This window comes from Scleropages formosus, chromosome 8, assembly GCF_900964775.1.
Source record: "Scleropages formosus chromosome 8, fSclFor1.1, whole genome shotgun sequence".
Lineage (NCBI taxonomy): Eukaryota > Metazoa > Chordata > Actinopteri > Osteoglossiformes > Osteoglossidae > Scleropages > Scleropages formosus.
The window spans coordinates 4,852,447-4,870,431 of record NC_041813.1 but is presented as its reverse complement, the minus strand read 5'-3'; the positions used below and the strand labels follow the sequence as shown (position 1 = coordinate 4,870,431).

The window sequence follows — 17,985 nt, the reverse complement described above, 5'->3', positions numbered from 1 at the left end:
TCCCTTGGTGTCTGCAATGCAGGCTGCTGGTGCCGTGTCTGTGTTGAAGGAGTGCGTGAGGATGCGACCTGAGGACCCAGCAGTACGCCTCCTAGCTGCCAAGGCCTGCATCAACCAGCTGCACTGGGTGAGCAAAGCTGGGGGTGGGGGGTGAAGGGGTTGGGGCATGGTAGTTCTGGAGTCTGTTACAAACAGGCATAAAGTATACTTTCCATTGGGTGAGAACTGGCTGGGGTAAGTGCAGTGATCCCAGTGACACTGGGAAACCAGAGGGGAGCAGTAAAACGAAGCAAAGACATGAAAGCATCAAACGACAGGGGCATTAAAAGGGAGATGCACAACACTTGAAGCCCTCAAGTGAAGGGGGCTTGCTTCTCAGTTTGCTTTTAACTCACACAAAGATGTTAATTGATACAGGAGCTAACAGGTATGGAAAATTAGGCTCTACTGTTCAAAGTCAAAATGGCTGTATTGTCATTTCAACCATATGCAGCTGGTACAGTATACAGTGAAACGAAGCAACATTCCTCCAGGACCATAGTGCTACATAGAAATAATTAAGAGCTACCTACACAATAAGCAATAAATACAAACAATAAATATTTATTTATTTATTTATATATAAAACATAATAAATACACAATAAGTGCTGTAAATGTAAACATACTAGTTCAGTTTTAGCAGCAAAATGTTAAGGTCAAGGTCAACGTGATAGCATTGGTTTTTTTATGCTGTTTAAGTATTTAAGCTTTGCTTTACATAAAGGAAAGTGCAGGCTGGAGACTTGGTCCTCCACGCAATGTGTGTATTAGTATAATATGTATTGCATTTTTAATACTTTTCCATGGTTTGAAAAAAATAAATATGGGGTCTGCTTTGTGTTGTGCTTTATCTAATATTAAAATCCATCGTTGGAAAAGCTATGAGAAGGGACTTCTGATGCTTTAACTCCACGGGATATAAAAATAATGTCCCTTTGCTGGTGCTCTGATGTAGAAAGCAACTGATAATCTGACTCCCTTGCACAGAACCATACTTCCAGGGATAGCGGCGGCTCAGACCCATCACAGTGACACATGTGAGTTCTGCTTTCATGGAACCCACAGTCCAAGCTGAAGGCACTGTTCAGAGGAGCTGCTGCAAACAAGCTGCTGCCATTCATGGCAGACTGGACTGCTGGTCCTACACCTGCCACCAGTGACCTCAGCTCTTTCTCTCATTCTGTCAGCTGGAGGAGGGAGAGGCCCTGGCTCAGAGTGTCATTACTATGGGAGACGGGGCAGTGGAGTTCCTGCCTCGAGCGCACCTGGCTGTTGGGCTCTGCTGTAGCCTCCAGGCCACAGATGGTAAGGGGTCCACAAGGGTGAAATATAACTAGGAGCAGTGTGTGGTTGTTTGAGTAAGGAGGGAGGCCAGCAGTAGCAGTAGGAATGGTGAGGCCTGAGCCAGTTTCAGATGCACAGGCAGAAGGAGTTTGGACAGTGTAAATGGTCCCTGCAGAGGAAAAGTTTCACATTCCTATAGCGGGGTTTTTGTACCAATAAATAAAACATTTGACCTTGACTTATGGAGTCCCATGTGGTGGATGTTCTCACGTATAAAGAGCTTTATCTCAAAATAAAATTTCTTTAATGGATTTGGATTTCGTTGCCTGTAAAAGACTTTTTTTTTCTAATTCCTAGAAACTCTGGGTTCAGAACTGCAGGACCTGTCTGGGTAGACCTGCAGTGCACTTTGTTCTTGCTTGACTTTGCCTTAGGTATGGGAAAGCTACAGTGTCCCAGATTGGAGGAGAAAAATTGAGGACACGGGATCCCTCTGAGAGACAATGTTTGGGGACACTGATCCTGCTGCGCTTCGCAACAGGCTTTCGGACCTGTCCCATCATGCTTTCTGCTAGTGCCCCACCCAGTTCCAGCCCCCTAAGTTACTGTCCATATATAAGTACATGCAGTCTAGAAAAGTACAGCAGAGCTTCCAGACCGATCATTTACACAGAATTCCCAGAAGAGTAATACAGCACACTCTCAGGGAAGGTTGTACTCTGGATTACCTACAGAGGTAGAGCAGCTTTTGTGGAGATGGGCTGCTTCTGTATGCCAGATGTACGAGCAAGAACTTGTGCGAGCTTGTTACAGCTTGGCTTGATGTCATTACTCTGAAGACAGGCAGAGGACTGCAAGCATGCATGATGCAGAGTCTCAAAATGCACCATAACATCAGGGCCTGCTCTGGGCTGCTGGCTCTCCAGGCAGAGCCTCTGATTACACTAAGAAGAACATCACTCCTCCCTGGAGACGGCCATCCTGTCCCACTGACTCCAGTGCTCCAAGCCACAGGCTCAACACTGCTGTCCGAACTGACTCATACTAACAGAGCACAGGTGGAGTAGATGTCCAAAATGCAGGCAGGTGTCAGGGCAAACGTCTTGTGACGTTAACTCTATGAAACTGTGCTGTGTATAGGACATCCTAGAGTATCCAAACGAACAAGTTAAGAAAAATTTAACGCAGCAGCTCAGTTTGACCTATGAAATGTAATTTGCATGGAAAGAAGTTTATAGTGTTGAGTCAGAGTGCTTGAGTGTTAAAGGGCAGCATGAAAAGAAAGGCTCTGAGTCTTGATGTATTTTGTCAGTCTCACTCATAGGTGTGTGCACATACCAGTACATACTTTATCATTTCTGTACATGGGCACTGTCCTTTCACGCATGCAAACTGCAAGCACCCATCCACACACACAGGCACACACCTTACTAATAGCGGAATACTTCATTTTCAGGGTCAGTGCTGGGTGCAAGAGCATCCAGGGAGGCTCACTTTGACAGCCTCAAGTCCTCTGTACTGTTCACAACAAATTAAATGGAAGAAGACAACTGGAATAAGGGATGTGTAATGAACATGAAAAGTGTATCTGTGTGTCTATCTGCAGCTACTTTAAGAGCCACTCGGGACGAGTTCAACAGGCGGGCGCTGGAATCTCTGCAAAGGTGTGTGTTTGTGTCCGTATGTGTGTGTGCACGCATGTATTTGAAATCTTCCAAATGATAAAGACATTAACCAATTGTGGGTGTGCATAAATGGAAGGAATTGAGACCTTTGAGCTGCCTTTTAGGTTTGATCTCTGCAGGCTTGAGTGTGTCTTACCTAAGCCACAGCTTCTTCTGCCATTTGCAGCCACCTGACTTTGGCTGCAGTACATGCAGCATGAGAGTCAGGGCAGATTTCTAATTTTGTGTTGGCACTAAACACAGGGACGCTTCGTGTGGTAGCCATGGAGATGCAAGTTTCTGCTAAGTGAGAGGAGTGTTAAAGGAACATGGTGGGCATTGAGTGCGTCTTTGTCTGAGTGTGTCTGTGCTTCTCTACAGAGCCCACACGCTGGATCCGGATGACCCACAGATTGCCCTCTACCTCGCACTGCAGCTAGCCCTCGTCCGCCAGGTCAGAATAACCATTCCCTTAGACTTTCAGTTGCGATCCAGGGGAAGTGGTGTAGAATGCTTTATGTGCTTTGACTGTATTCACGAATTGCTTTGGAGGAAAGTGTGTGCTAAATTAATAAATGTAAATGTATTTGTTGTGGTTGGGTGAAGAGAGGGGCAGCAGATGGAACCGGAGACTCTGGGGTTGTGCCTAGAGTAAGAGTCACAGTATAATATATATATGGGCTCCCTCAATCGCACCTGGACGTTGGTGAAGAGCAGGGTGTTTTGGGAAACCGCTAAAGGTTCTGGGAATTCTTTGGCTGGGTCTCAACACGAGGAAGCAGAAATAGCTACAACATGCACGGTGAGCAAGACTCAGAGTTGAGAGTAAGGCTCACACTGCACTGGCCAAGAAAGAGAGCCAGGGACTGTGTTGGTGGGAAGCAGGGATGGCATGGAGGGACAACATGGCTGAGCAGTAGCTCTGTGGCAGGGGGCTTGTGGCAGGATTGGGCAGGAATTGTGCTGGAAGGCTGGAATCACACATGTGAGGGAGCCAGGGAAGGCTTTAGCGTCTTATTGTCACTTCCTGTCATTGACACATAGCGCGTGTCCCCATTAGTTGATCGCTCTGGGGTCCTTGTCAGGGATGGGTCTCTGGGGGCCTACACACCCAAATTTACTCTTACAGTCTATAGTATAAGTACATATAGCATGTGCACTGCATGTATGTGGGTATAGGTGGAGGGTGTGTGTTTTGGTGATACGAAAGCAGTACACAGAAAAAGGCATCTCTAAAATTCTGCTCCTTTATGATGCTTTCCTGAACGCTTAGCGCTCCCCAAAGTCAAGTTACATGCTGCATATATTTTTAGTTTTTCTCTCTTGTACAATCACAGTTTTACAGCCACGTAAACAAGCTGTTCTGTGCTGAGCTTGGCAGGCAGATTTCTTGAGAATATGAGAATCATTTGCTGCCGGTTTGCACCTAGATGGACCGTGGCAGAAACAAGCATCTTTAAAAAATTAGTCTCTTTGTGTTGAGCGCTATGGAACTGTTTTATATGTGTGCAGCTCCTCTGCACAGCAGTGTTCTCTTCTAATGCTTCAGGATTGGTCCTGGGACACTTATGTGTCTAAGTCCAAAGGCCATAAAACTTTAAAGACCATAAAAAGCCCGTGGACATCCTGCTGGCAGTAAATTCTAGTCGTGCTACAAACCTGTTAACCGCCACTTTGGTTCTTCTTACCACCTGCTCCTCCGTGGCAACAATCCTTTGTAGGTGTCGGCTGCTATGACACCCCTGCAGGTGGCGCTGTCCTTGCGCCCAGATGACCTCAACTCCCTGCACCTCCTGGCTTTGCTCCTTAGTGCCCAGAAGCACCACCAGCATGCCATGGACACCCTATCCATTGCCCTCAGCCAGTACCCAGAGAACTTCAGGTAGGTGAAGCTGGATCACCACTGGCCATTTCACTCAGCCCAAGGCAACAGAAGTTTAACGGTCCCTATTGCACATTGTTCTCCCACCGAAGACCTTGCAGGTCTGAACAGCTCAGATTCGCACATAAGGACTGAGCCCAACAGCTTTTCTAGTACTCTGACCTCTAGAGCTCAGGAAGGCAGTTCAGTCAGGTGGAGCTAAAACCTCTTGAAATGAAGTTGAATAGCCCTGTTGTAGATGTTCTACACTATACAATAATCGCCTCCGTTATGTCTCCTATTATCTGTACTTGGGAGTTGCTGGATTTTGATTGTTTCATTGTTTTTCATGTTACTGTTTTAAATGCACTGCCAGAGATTTGATTGAGGCTTGCCAGAGGTATGTAGGAAGTGCTGGTGGTGACTCAGTCCACCAAGAACCTTTGCAGGATGGGCCTGCCGAGATTTTTAGTAAGTTTCAGAGAGTAGATACCTGTTTTTTGCCACCCAAGCCAGTAGTCAGCTTGATCCCAGAGGGGCTAATAATAACCCATGAGTGCAACATCTCTTACCCATCCTCCACTTAGAGCACATGCTGAACATGGCTGACCTGCTGGCCCTGCCCCTGTAATACCTTAAATGCTTGCTCATACTCTGAAAAGGGCGGAAAGTGTGATGTGTTGTGGAATTTTTTAGCTTAAAACCACTGAGGTCATGTTCAGGAAGCGCATCTAATTCACCCAACTCATTAAGGCAGTTTTTGAATAGGGAACCAGTGAAATGTAGTCTCCTTATCATCTAGTGATCTCAGACAGAAGCTCACTTGAGCATGAATCTGTATATCCCGCTGTGATTCAGCATGGGTAAGTATGGCTACCTGTATGCATTGTGTTACGTGTTATGTGTGAGTGTCTGTTTCAGGCATGTGGCTACAGCAGCATGTGAGTCCAGAGAGGAAGTGTGCTGTGGTAATATACCCAGTGTGGCCACTAGAGGAGGCTGTGTTTGATTCGGGGATGTCAAGTTTTAAGGAGATATCTCTGTCGGTGTGTGATCGAAGTCGGTGCAGTCCTGCAGAGGGAAAGGTATGAGAAAGAGAACCAAGAGAAATAAAATGACACACAGCTTCTGGAAACCCGACGCTGCTCCTTACATTTATTCAGTTAACTGATGCTTTTCTTCAAAGCAACTTACAATGTTAGTCTTCCTACAATTATTTACCCATTTATACAGTTGGGAAATGTTACTGGAGCAATTTAGGGTAAGTACCTTGGTGAAGGGTACTACAGTTGGGGCTCAAACCTGCGACCTTTGGATCCAGAGGCAACAGCTCTAACCACTACCACTACACCTGCTGTTTAGCTCTTCCTTGTTTGTATCTCAGTCCCTTGGATTCTGTCTCATTTGCTCAGCTGCTGTACGCAATCCCCACTGCACTGCTCTCTGCATTCAGACGTATTGTGCCAACAAGAGGGGGTGTCACATCGTTTACCCCCTTGGGGGATGGTGACTGTAAACATTAACTACAGAGGGCCTGGTGCACAGAAGCAAAGGCGGTGCTTTGAGTGTTGGCGGGAAGTTGCTCCGGTGCATCCCTATAGCAGTGTCCATGGAAGGCAGTGCCACATGCATGAGCAGCTTGGGCACATGCTGTCAGGAAGCCTGTCCTTGTGATTATTGCAAGATCCCGCAGCAATTATGGACACAGAGACAGGATGTGCACACGAAGGGTGGCATTTCCTGCCAATAAATTGATCCAACTTGCATTGGTTTTGCATTATATGCTCTTTAACGTTTTTCCCCACAGAGCATCTTTCAGAGTTTTTGTCTCTGTCTTTAGGATGTAATGATATATATTTCCCCCTCTGCTTTTTTGCCATTCTCTTCCTTGAGTTCTCTCTCTCACACACACATATAAATACAAACACATACTCCTAAACACATACATGTATACATGTTCTTCCCTATTTTCTTCCCTGGAGACTCTGGAGTGCCTTGACCCAATTAAGGTTCTCCTCAGACATTGACCAATCACAGCCCTCCGAGTACCAGGAATCCCCGTCACCCTGGCAACCATGAGGTCATTCATTTGGAACGTGCTTGGTGTTCCTATCATTTGGGAATGGGGAAGAAACTTGTGCGTGTATGTGTGTTTGTGTGGGTGTGTGTAGGACTGGGAGAGGATTTTATTTCTTAAGCCTGATATGGCTGCTCTATTTTCCTGCAGGATCAGGGCTCTACTTGCGGTGAAAGAAGCAGGCCTATTTCCTATTCACACTTGAGATGACCTGGTCAAGGTATTTCCCCCCATGCTGTTACCCCAGAAAGTGCGAAAACTGTGGCCTGCAGTTCAGTTCCCTATCAGCAGGAGGCACTGACAGGGCTACTGTGTGACTGCGAGCTACACACATGGATGAGTTGTGTGTTCTGACTGATGGTGACATGTAGTGTTCCTTTTTACACCAGGGTGTCATTGTCAGGTGGTGCACCCCTGAACGTGAAGGTGGAAAGAGAATGAATAACAACTGATTTTATTCTCCAGTGCAGCCTTCTCCACTCAGAGCTCAGAGACCCAGGTTTATTCCTTCTACTTTTCTCTCCTTCAGGGCAGATTTAGGTGATGCTCCCGGCAGGCAGAGGGTATTTTGATTTGGATGCGCTGTGGTAGCAGTGTATGCATGTCTGTGTCCCACCTCCCCCTGCTCCCTCCCTCACAGCCCCCCTTCTTCTTTCTCTTGTCCTTTTTTCTCGCGCTGATTTGTGCTGCTTGGAGACAAGTGGAGCGGGGGCGTAAAAAGCTGTCACATCGTCTTATCCCCCATTTTTCCTTTTGTGAAATAAAATTATAATCTGGCAGCAGCCCAGCACATACTGTACAGTAAGGGACAGCAAGGGTCGCTGGGAAAGAGATGGAGAAAAGACGAGTATGGCTTGCAGTTTAAAATGCATGCAGATGAACAGACAGGACGGATGAGAGTAAAAATGTGGGGTGGGCGATATTTACTGCAGTCTTGCCTGTCGCAACAGAGTGAGCAATGGAGGGAGCAGAGGAAGAAGGGGGACTCATCTTGCTACAGTCTACACACCCGAGAAGGCAGGATGAAAGGTTCAGGGGCTTTGATTCACACGTGCCTGTGTGTGTGTGTCTGTTTGTGTATGGGCTTGCAGTCTGGGTTTGAACTCACAGGCATCGCCTTCTGATTGTTTACCAGCTGGTTTTAACTCCTCGGCCTGGAAGAATCGATCATGCTGCTTTTGTGAGCCCTGTTTAAAGTGAGCCCAGCAGTTTAAATCGTGGAAGTCTGGGAAGGCAACATGAGCGTCGGCGCAGCGAAGCTGTTTTCATTGCTGCCTGTTTTTCCAATTGCATGTGGAGACCATGCGCAGCTTATTCAGCTTTCCTGTCGCACATTTAGTATGTCTTTCTGGTGTTTACAAGTCAATACAGCCCCCACACCCATCTTTACACTCCTGGAAAATGGAAAACTGTGATCACACAAAAATGGACCTCACATTTTTGAGAGCCTCCTCCTTCCTGAAGGTCATGACGCAAAGAGGGGCTTGGCTGTCGGACCTGGGCACAACAGAATTAGGTTTCTCCGCAGAGTGAAAAAGGTGGGGGGCAGAACTGAGAACTGCACTCCTATTTCTCCGTCTCGTTATTCATGTTCTGATTCTCAGCTGCTCTATCCCCATCTCCCTACCTGTCTGATCTGCTCTGGGGACCAGCTAGAAAGAACTCTGTGTCTTTGTGGCTCCATAAGTACCAACAATGTCTACGTTGTCCTACTCGATGCTGTATTGTGCTGTCCCCTCTTTCATCTAACCTGTTTATGTCCTTCGGTCCAGGCACATGCACCTTACTGCTTAATGGAGATAGAGGACGAGCCCATAAACATCTCCAACCAGCGCTAACTTAATCCCTGCTGCGGCCAGAACTGGATAGGATCAGAGCGGCACTCCTTCAGAGCCGCCCTGAAAGTTGTGATTGACGGCTCCTTCACTGCTGTGCTCCGTTGTCCAGGGGTGGGGGAAATGGGAAGGGGGGAACTGCGGCGCTCTGCAGAGCTGCATAGATTTATGTGTCTGTGTTTATGTGGGGTGGGGTGGGGTGGGGCAGCAGACCTGCAGGGAGGCACTGCAGACATTGCAGATGTCCATGCGCTGGAGGGACAGTCCGCAGCTCCTTTTATCTTTTGTGACACTACCCAACTGCAGAGTTGAAGAGCTGATTTCGACTTTGAAGAGAGTGTTCTGGCTAGACGTTTATTCTTCTCAGGACCCAGGATTTCAAGTAACAGGGCAACACCAGCTGTGAAGTGACCTTCTTGTTGACGGGGCCACTGCTACGTGTACTTGGCTTGGCTCCAGCATGCACTTGGCTGTTGCTCGACCAGAGGTTCTTTGAATGCCAGTAAGCCAAATGGTGGTCAGAACCAAAATCTTGTAGCCTAAGAACCCTGTCTGAATCCCGTTTCTACTGCAATAAACTTGATCAAGAAATATACCCTGAATCGCTCCAGTAACAGTTACCCAGCTGTACAAGTTTGGCAAATGATTGTAAGTAATTTAGTATGCAAACCTAGGACTGTAACATCTTTTGGAAAAAAGTATTAGGTAGACGAATAAGTAATAATGCAGCAGTGGCAGATATAATCACCATGTTCACTCAATGCTTTTATTATTTATTTATGCTGTTCCTATTGCTCATTTTTGTGTCATATGCCTGTGACATTTTCAGTAGGGTGGCACCTTCCATCTTTTCCTCAGTATTAGATTTTATGGCATTATGACAACACTGACAAGTATATTCTTAATATTGCCTCCCTTTGGTGCAGGTTGTCATCCTAGTGTTCGATGACATGATCTGCAGACTGGTTTCGCCCCCACAATGCACCCCTCACAACTGAAACCTGTAGACTTTGTAACAAGCTGTGTTCCACCACCCATGTTTCCCAGGAGAGGCGCCGTCTTTCTCTGCGCTATTGATCTGAGCGAGCTGGGCCGTCGGTGCCGATCCAAGCACAAGTCCACTGGGGAAGGCAATGTTTGACTGGGGGGGGAGTAATTGGAGAGCCATTCAACTCAGAAGGGAACAGACTTCAGATCAAGAGCTGTAATTGCCTCCCTATCTCCTCTCCTTGGTGAGCAATGGTCTGTTTCAGCAGAGCCCCTTACTTGGCATGGAGAGTACTCTTTCTCCCACCCCAATGTGACCCAAACAGTTACTGACACAGGGGTCTGAGGACCAGAGACACAGAGCCCATATCAATGGTTACCCCAAAATAAATGCTAATTTATTATAAATAAAGGCAATGCACCTTTGTCTGCAGTATAATGATCAGGCAGCTGTGGTAACTGCAGAAAAATTAGGGCACAAACTGATCAAACAGATGACCAGTTACAGGTGGCTACTGCAACCAGTGCTTTAATTCAGAGTGTCTCAAAGATATTTTACAATTTTGACAATACTGTCACAGGATGTTAATGTCTATAGAGTCCTTAGCATGTGTAAGAAACATGTTGTATGGAGAATCTGATATAACAATGCCTGGAATTGCAATCTATTTTAATAATGTATTAAAAGTAGAAACAACATTGGGTACTTGCCACGGTCTGCTGCTGATGTGTGTTGACGGTTATCATGGAAACGAGAGACCTCGATACCAGCATTCCAAAGCAGGACGTAAAAGGTTATGGGCGAAGGAAGATAAACATACTAGCTGGCTCACTTCCTACTCTCACACACATTCTGAGTGCCCTGGGCCCCCCCCCCCCACACACCCGCTTTAAAATGCCAGTCCCAATATCGCTGTTAGCCAGTCTCAGTGCTCCATGTGGTGCTCGATCAGTCACTGCCACATTTGCCTCTTGCTCTGTGAATCAGAGCATTGCTGTCCCTGCCAATAACAATTAGCGGTTTTCCACTGCTGGTTTTGAAACGGTTATATCAGGACACTGGACGACAGCATGCCCTGTCTCACCGAAATGTCCAGGACATCCGTTTCTATGGCATTGTTGTCTGGAAAGCTTTATTTGATATAATCAGATTCGAGTGCAGATGCATGCCATGTATGTCCATGTATTAGTACTGTTTTATATATGTGTATATATGTACATATATTTGTGTACACTTTCACCAACCTTTGCCCCCACATACAAAGACACACACACACACACACAGGCTTCCATTCCCATGATGTGACGAGTGGAGCTGAGGGGAGATATATTGAAAATGCATTGAGAGATAACGGGGATTACCTGTACTCCGGTAAATGAACTGTCTCTCTGACGCACATTGCACCAGGCTTCTTTTGACTTCATACAGGGACCATGAGAAGTTATGTAATTCGCAAATATGATACCTGTGAAAGTGGCGTAACATTGCCGTAGCTCAGCGGGAACACTGGCACAAATATATGTCCCCGACATCTGTCCAGAGGATTCTTTGGAAAGCGATTCAACAACGTTTTGTGTCCACACTGTTGGTGAGACGTTCTGCTGTCTTTTCAGCGCTGGTGTTTTTACGTAACCGACAGCACAGAAATGGCAAAAAAATCTCGGAGCCTTTCCCGTGATCTGTGGGGGTTTCTGTAGCCAGCTCCCTGTACCTGTGAATAAAGACGTAATCATTGTCTTTCATGTTGCTGCCTAGCTGACGCTTTTATCATACAATTTTGCTCATTTGTGCAGCCGAATGTCTTGCTGCAGAAATTCAGGCAAAGGACTTTGCTCAAGGGTTAAATAGCAGGCAGGTTTCAAGTCTGTTTCCTTAATCCTTAGTCCTTAGTCACTGTGTTTCTTGCTGAGATAAAGGCCACAAATAACTATGCTGCACTTTGTTGTTTTTGATAGAGGTCAGGTCAGGCCATCCTCCACAAAGATGGACGATACTCACTTGTGACCCTTACTATGATCAGGCTTAGTGTGAGCTTATGCCAGTGTTCATTTTGAGCCATTCTCCACCCCAGGAGTCATCTCACCTTTGTTGGTGTAAATCCTGTGTAAGAGGAGTCCTAAAATGAGGGCTGTTCAAGTGGGGACAGCTGGTAGTGTAGTGGTTAGAGCTGTTGCCTTTGGACCCGTTGTAGGTTCAGTTCCCCCCAAGCAAAGTACTGACCCTAAATTGCTCCAATAATGTTATACAGCTGTATAAATGAATGAATATTTGTAGGTAGACTAACATTGTAAGTCAATTTAGAAAAAAAGTGTCATCTAAGTACAAATTATGTAATTCTGAGTTTCTTCGGAATAATTGAAAGAGGAGGGTATGACAGCAGAGCAATCAAGCAGTTGTTGAAACGGCTCATCCTGTTTCCTACTTGCATACTGTGCTGACTTTTTCCCCCCTCACCTTCTCCACAGCAGCCATGCAGTTGTACAAATGGCTCATCAGGAGGGCTGCTGTGGAGAAGGTGGGGAAAAAAATTCTGCACAATATGTAAGTTACAGTGTGCAAGCAGGAAACGTATTCACTGGCATGCCTTGCGTTCTTCCAACCTAATGAGCTTACATCACACTAAGTAATTCCTGCTTGGTGCTGGTGTTTATTATTTTTCTGCTCTTAATGCCCGAGGGTCGGGGTTGCGATGACCTGTCTCCAGCTTCTGCTGTACCAGGGAGGATAGGAGTACTGGAGCCTGAGCCAAGTGCTGTTAGAAAATGGCAGAAGTAACTCCAGTGCTGTGTGATATCTTTTCTTTTTAGTGTCAAGTTCTGACTTTTTATTTAGGGTTCAGACAGAGTTGGGACCTTGCATGACCCTCAGATTGAGTCTGGGTTCTAGTGATGCACCCTTGTGCCGACGGACGTTCTGGCCATTTTATTTCAGAGGTGGTCCCCTCTCTGTTGTCAGTGTTGCGGCTGTACGTGCTGCCTTATCAACGAGCTAATGTATGTACTCATGGATGTGTGTGTGTGTGTGTGTGTGTGTGTGTGGCTTCTCAGTGATGCAGAATATCAGATCACATAGCATCAGAAGCTGCTCTATGTATTTATAATGACTTTGACAGTGATGCAGAACAAACAAAAGGTAGGGTGAGTCTCGTGGGGGATCAAAGCAGCATAATCGAAGTGCTGCTGGGTTGCTGCCAGGGCTGCTGCTGGCCATGGAGAACCTCCCTAGGGGTCACTTCAAAGGTTGGACATTGATTTCTGTTTGAGTTTCCATTCACTTGAGTTTGCTTCAGATGGCCATCCGTGCATCCCTAGCCGGCCATGCCCGATTGCCGCAGCAAATCACCCTGAGCCTATGTGACCAGTTCACCTACACCTACTATACCTTCCCATGCAGATCTTCTGTGTCCTCTGCTTCCCAGTCATAATGTAGTGGTTTTCTTAGTGGCATTTGGAAGTGTTACCCTGGGATGCCTCCTCAGGCCCTGCTGTCTTGCATCCACCTGTGAGATAAACGGAGATGCTTTTTTTTTTCCATTACACTCATGTGCTGATAAGATCTCCCAGCCTCCCATCACGCTCACGTTGCCTGGCCTCCGTGTGCTTGCACAGTTCATTATTTAAGCTGTTTGTGTGTGTTACCGGTTGTTTGTTCTTTGCTCTGTTTGCTTGGAGGCAGTCCGTAAGGAAGGGACAGAATGTGATACTGCTGCTAATGTTCTGTTCTCCCTTTTAACCAGGAAGAAAGGCTAATCGATATAGGATGCTGGTGGCATGACTGATGTTTGCTTGCAGGGCTAGTAGCACAACAGAACCATAACTGACTCAGATCTCACTGCTGTGTAGCAAATATCCAGCGACACACACTGACACTCAGCTGTTACCCTCTCTTACCCGCCGACATCCAGTTATCACTGATACATTGTGGTTATGGACTTATACCTAGCAGCTACCTATGAAACCCACTGACATCAAGCCCTTACTTGCTGGCAATGACCCGAACCTTCAGCTATATACATTAGTTCACTCTTCCAAATGGTTTTCAGTGGTGGATTACTTATTTGTATCAGTGTGGGTCGTCTTTGCAGTTTTGTTTTGGTTGCTTGGTGCAGTCTATCTAGTAGTATCTTGCTGTGTGTCCGTTTGTGTTCAGTTCTGATGTGAGCTCTTTGTAAGTCCAATAAAGCGGCCGTGTACAGCACTGTTTGCCCTGGGGCGAAGCAGAGCAGACGTCCTCTACGCCGGAGGCGATCTCATACTGTAAGTTTGGAAGGAGGTATAAAAGTTCACCACCACATCTAAGTGGAGATGGTAAGTATGCAACCACAGAAAAAAGAACAGCAGAGACAGGCTTAGGCACAGATCACATATCTGAGAAAACCCAAGCAGTTGTAGAAATAGGGATACCGATGCAGTAGTAACGAGCAGCTGTTATACTCTTTTTTTTTTATTGGATTATGTAACTTTCATTATTGCGACTGGAAAAATCCTTGACCAGTGAAAAGCGTTGACCAGTGAAATCTGCATTTCTTTTGGGGAAGTTTTTGGTTTACAGGATGGTTGTGGTTATTTCTGCATGATGGTGCAGCCATGCTCTGATATGTGTTATACCCTGCGACGATTTCACACCATGTATACCACTATTACATCTATGGGTGCACTCCTCCGAGCCAGTAATTCCAGGCACACAATGGTATTCTGGCGTTATGTACTAGTGTGATGTGCGGCACAGCAGTTGGTACACTTGTGCCAGCTGTAGAGGCTTCTGAATGGCATTGAGGAATGATCACGACCTCTGACCTCGCATGCAGTGTGGTAAGGCTCCAACCCAGCCTTGGGTAAGCATGCCATGGAGATGTGGACATCCTGGCTGAATGACATGTGCATATCTCGGTATACCCAATGTGAGGGAGCGTGGACTAGCACACACACTGAATTTTCAAATACTGTATAAATGTAGAGGAGTTTCTGGAGCCACAAAATATGTTGCCGACTGTGTTTCAGGATGAGTGTGTTTGGGCTTGGTGTTGACAGCGAGTGTGCAACGGCTGCAAGGTGTAATGGCACTGTGTTCCTGCTCATGTTCCAGCCTGCTATTCACCAAGGTGAAGCTGGAGGAAGAGCTCCTGGGCCCAGGGGTGGCCCTGCACACCTGTCAGGACATGCTGCAGCTGTGGCAGAGTCACTATGACTGCACCCGCTCCAGGTGAGTGTGTGTGTATGCGTGTTTGTGAACCACCATGTTTGTCTGTGTATGTTTGTGTATGCATGTGTCCGTATGCGCTCCTGTTGTGAAAGTCTGGAAATGACATCCAAGTTGGTTAGGTAAGGGACAAGACCTCAAGCTGCTAGTACACAGGAGGTGCTGGGGAAGGGGGTGCTCATGCTGGGTGGACAGGCAGGAAGCCAAAGCTATGGCTGCCTCCTCATTGGCTGAGGGAAAGGAGGAGGAGAAGATGGTCAAGGTCAGGCATAGCTAATTGGAGTGAACTAGGGATGGGGGACAGGTGTGCAACAGTGACAGCTTCCAAACAGTCGACTATGGTCATCAGCGCTGCTGTCGCTCGCCCGCAGTGTGTGTGCGCACATTTGCCCTTTAGCTTACACACACGGTCATGTATATTAGAAGTGTCGTGTTTGTTCTTCTCTGTGCTGCAGTGAAGCAGATGAGAACAGCAGCCTTCCCGAGCCAGCATCGCTGAGCCGGAAACCGAGCGGAATGCACCTCACGCTCCCGGACTTCCAGGCCCCTGAAACAGGTCTGTCCGTCAACCATTCAGACACACAGCATTTAGTTTGAGCTGCTACACCATCCTCAGACTGGTCCAGGAAACACGTATTGTAAGGGTCACATCTTGCAGACTTCTACGTAATTTCCTACTTCTTGAGACAGGACTGACTGTGATGTGATTCTTAACAGGGTGGCAAGTGTAACACGCATATTGTCCTCTGGACAGATGGGCAAGTGAAATTATGAAATACACAATTTTTCTGAAGTCATGGAGCATCACATTAAGCAAGAACCGTGGATGCTGAGTTTACAATGAGATCAGCAGAGAGCACTTACCCTAACCTAGAGAAGAGCCTCTTTGATGAAAGTGCAGTGCTATGGTGAAGGGCATCTTTTTTTTTTACTGGTACAGCTAATTACTGCCTCAAACGGGGAGCGAAGCACAATAATACCTCCCTTCCTGAAGGTCATACACCCTTACTGCGCAGCACTGAATCAGTCTTCAAGGCCAAAGTTTGGCCAACACAATCATTTTTTGGAGAAATATGTCATCATGTGTGTTCCCCCATCACGCACATACACACAATCTCTTTGGGCCTCACAAATGCAGAACATATGTGCAGGTTACCTCATATGCCTGCGTTTAGGGGTGGAGCACATGAGCTGATGAAATTTTTGGGAGGCGTGGAATCCTTGTAGCGAGGGTGTAGTTCGGCACTCTTCCCCAGTTCTGGGCCCTTTGCTCACTCAAACTCATGCTGGAAACCTCTTGCCCTGTCCCTCACAGTCCCCCTTGCCTTGTCCTGGCCAGGACTGCGCATTGCTGAGATTCCTGGAGACACATGGGTGCCGATAGGACGATTTTAGCAGTGACATCTTGCTGGGTGGGGGTTCGAGCAGTCAGGGCTGCCACACGTGGGTGACATTTTTTATTGGGTGGGGGGGTTGACCCAGTTGCTGCTGCCTCACAGCCTGAAAGACCCATATTTGTGGTCGTATACCTGCCCTTCTGCTATTCCACGTAAGTCACCGCTCACCCACCCACAACCAGACACTGGTGCAAGCGTAATCCTTTCCTGCTGCCAAGTAAAGACTTGAGAAAACTGGACTCAGTGATTTCTGCTTCTACCCTGTTTCCCCACTTGGACCATGCAGACACATATAAACCCTTTCCCTTGACCTCACTATAGGTAGGGGAGGAAAGTCCCTATTGTTGGCTGGAGGAAGACCACTTTTTGGGGTTATGAGCGATTGTCCACACACACACACACACATATAGAAGAAAGTATAGCATGGTGGAAGTTACAGAGAAGCACAGCGTGAAGGACACTTGAGGTGAAGGAATATAGGAAGGCAGCCCACCTTCTAGCTTCACAGTCTTTCTTCCCACCCTTTTATAAAGAAAGACTTTCACTGACCGTGTTGTGGATAGTTCTCAGTACTGCATGTATTGTATTGCGTTTCTGGTAGGAAGCGAGGAAAAAAGTGACTCCTTTCCCCATCCAGAAGAAACCAAGAACTGTTTTATATGCAGTAATGATTCCAGAGTGCTGAATGATATGGAAAATTAAATTTCTGTATTAAACATCCATTTTAAGTACATTTCAGTAAGCCCCCATGACCTCTTCTGTTGCCCCGTGTCAGGGTCGCAGAGTGCCGCCTCCATTGCGGCATCACGCCTGGAGCAGGCCTGGTCCGAGGTGTCCGCAATGAGCTCGACCCACCGGCAGGGCCCCGCTCACATCTGGACGATCCTGGAGCGCATCTGGCTACAAGCAGGTCAGGACCCGACAGCACTCGTGGATATGCGTTTCAGTGTTTTGATATCAAAACATAAGTACCATTGCAGCAGTAAGACTTAATCATGAAGGTTATGAAATGGTGACCTATGGTTACCACAATGACAGGTATTGACTAGTTCAAATATCTTACTTGACCACTCTGTGTACAATGTTGTGAGTATGAACTCTCCATTGGACACAAGTCTAGTTACATGCTTGGGACATTGGCTGAGGAGGCGGAACCCAAGCAGCCAGTTAAAGGCCCAGTTTAAGCTTCGGGTTTTGTATTTACATAGGCATTTATTTGTAGAAACAGAAAAAACCTTGATTCATTCAGTAATTAGGATGAATGGCTTTTGCCTTTGTGTCAGTCATCAGTTTGAATTAATTTTTCTTGTATTATATTGTTTTTATGACGGATAAGGTGATTAAAGCTTTAACATATCTGTCTGATCACAGCTATACAAATGGGGTCTTGAGCACAATTCTGCTGTAGTGTGTGTGTGATGGGCGAGGCACAGCAAGTGTTACTGCATGCATACATTTTCACATGTGTGTGACAACTGGCCAGATTGTATTTCTGCATGTGTGTGTGTCTGTGTGTGCGTTTGTGAGTGTGTGAGAGGAAAGCAAATAGTGCTCCAGGTCAAATCCACAGAATATCAGCAGATTATCACTGAGCTGTCGCACAGAGCCAGATGTCAGTTGTTTCCACATCCCACCATGT

The 17,985-nt window shown here is 46.7% G+C and overlaps 1 protein-coding gene across 2 annotated transcripts in view; it reads left to right on the top strand.

Annotated features, from left to right (window-relative positions):
* The window catches only part of ttc7a (tetratricopeptide repeat domain 7A), a 55,583-nt gene that overhangs the window by 18,190 nt on the left and 19,408 nt on the right, over positions 1-17,985 (top strand). For both annotated transcript variants that reach the window (XM_018725133.2, XM_018725134.2), the window contains 8 exons: positions 23-127; positions 1,229-1,346; positions 2,932-2,989; positions 3,371-3,443; positions 4,711-4,871; positions 14,836-14,952; positions 15,405-15,505; positions 17,122-17,256. In XM_018725133.2, coding sequence (XP_018580649.2) covers positions 23-127; positions 1,229-1,346; positions 2,932-2,989; positions 3,371-3,443; positions 4,711-4,871; positions 14,836-14,952; positions 15,405-15,505; positions 17,122-17,256 — 868 coding nt within the window. The remainder of the gene's footprint in view (positions 1-22; positions 128-1,228; positions 1,347-2,931; positions 2,990-3,370; positions 3,444-4,710; positions 4,872-14,835; positions 14,953-15,404; positions 15,506-17,121; positions 17,257-17,985) is intronic.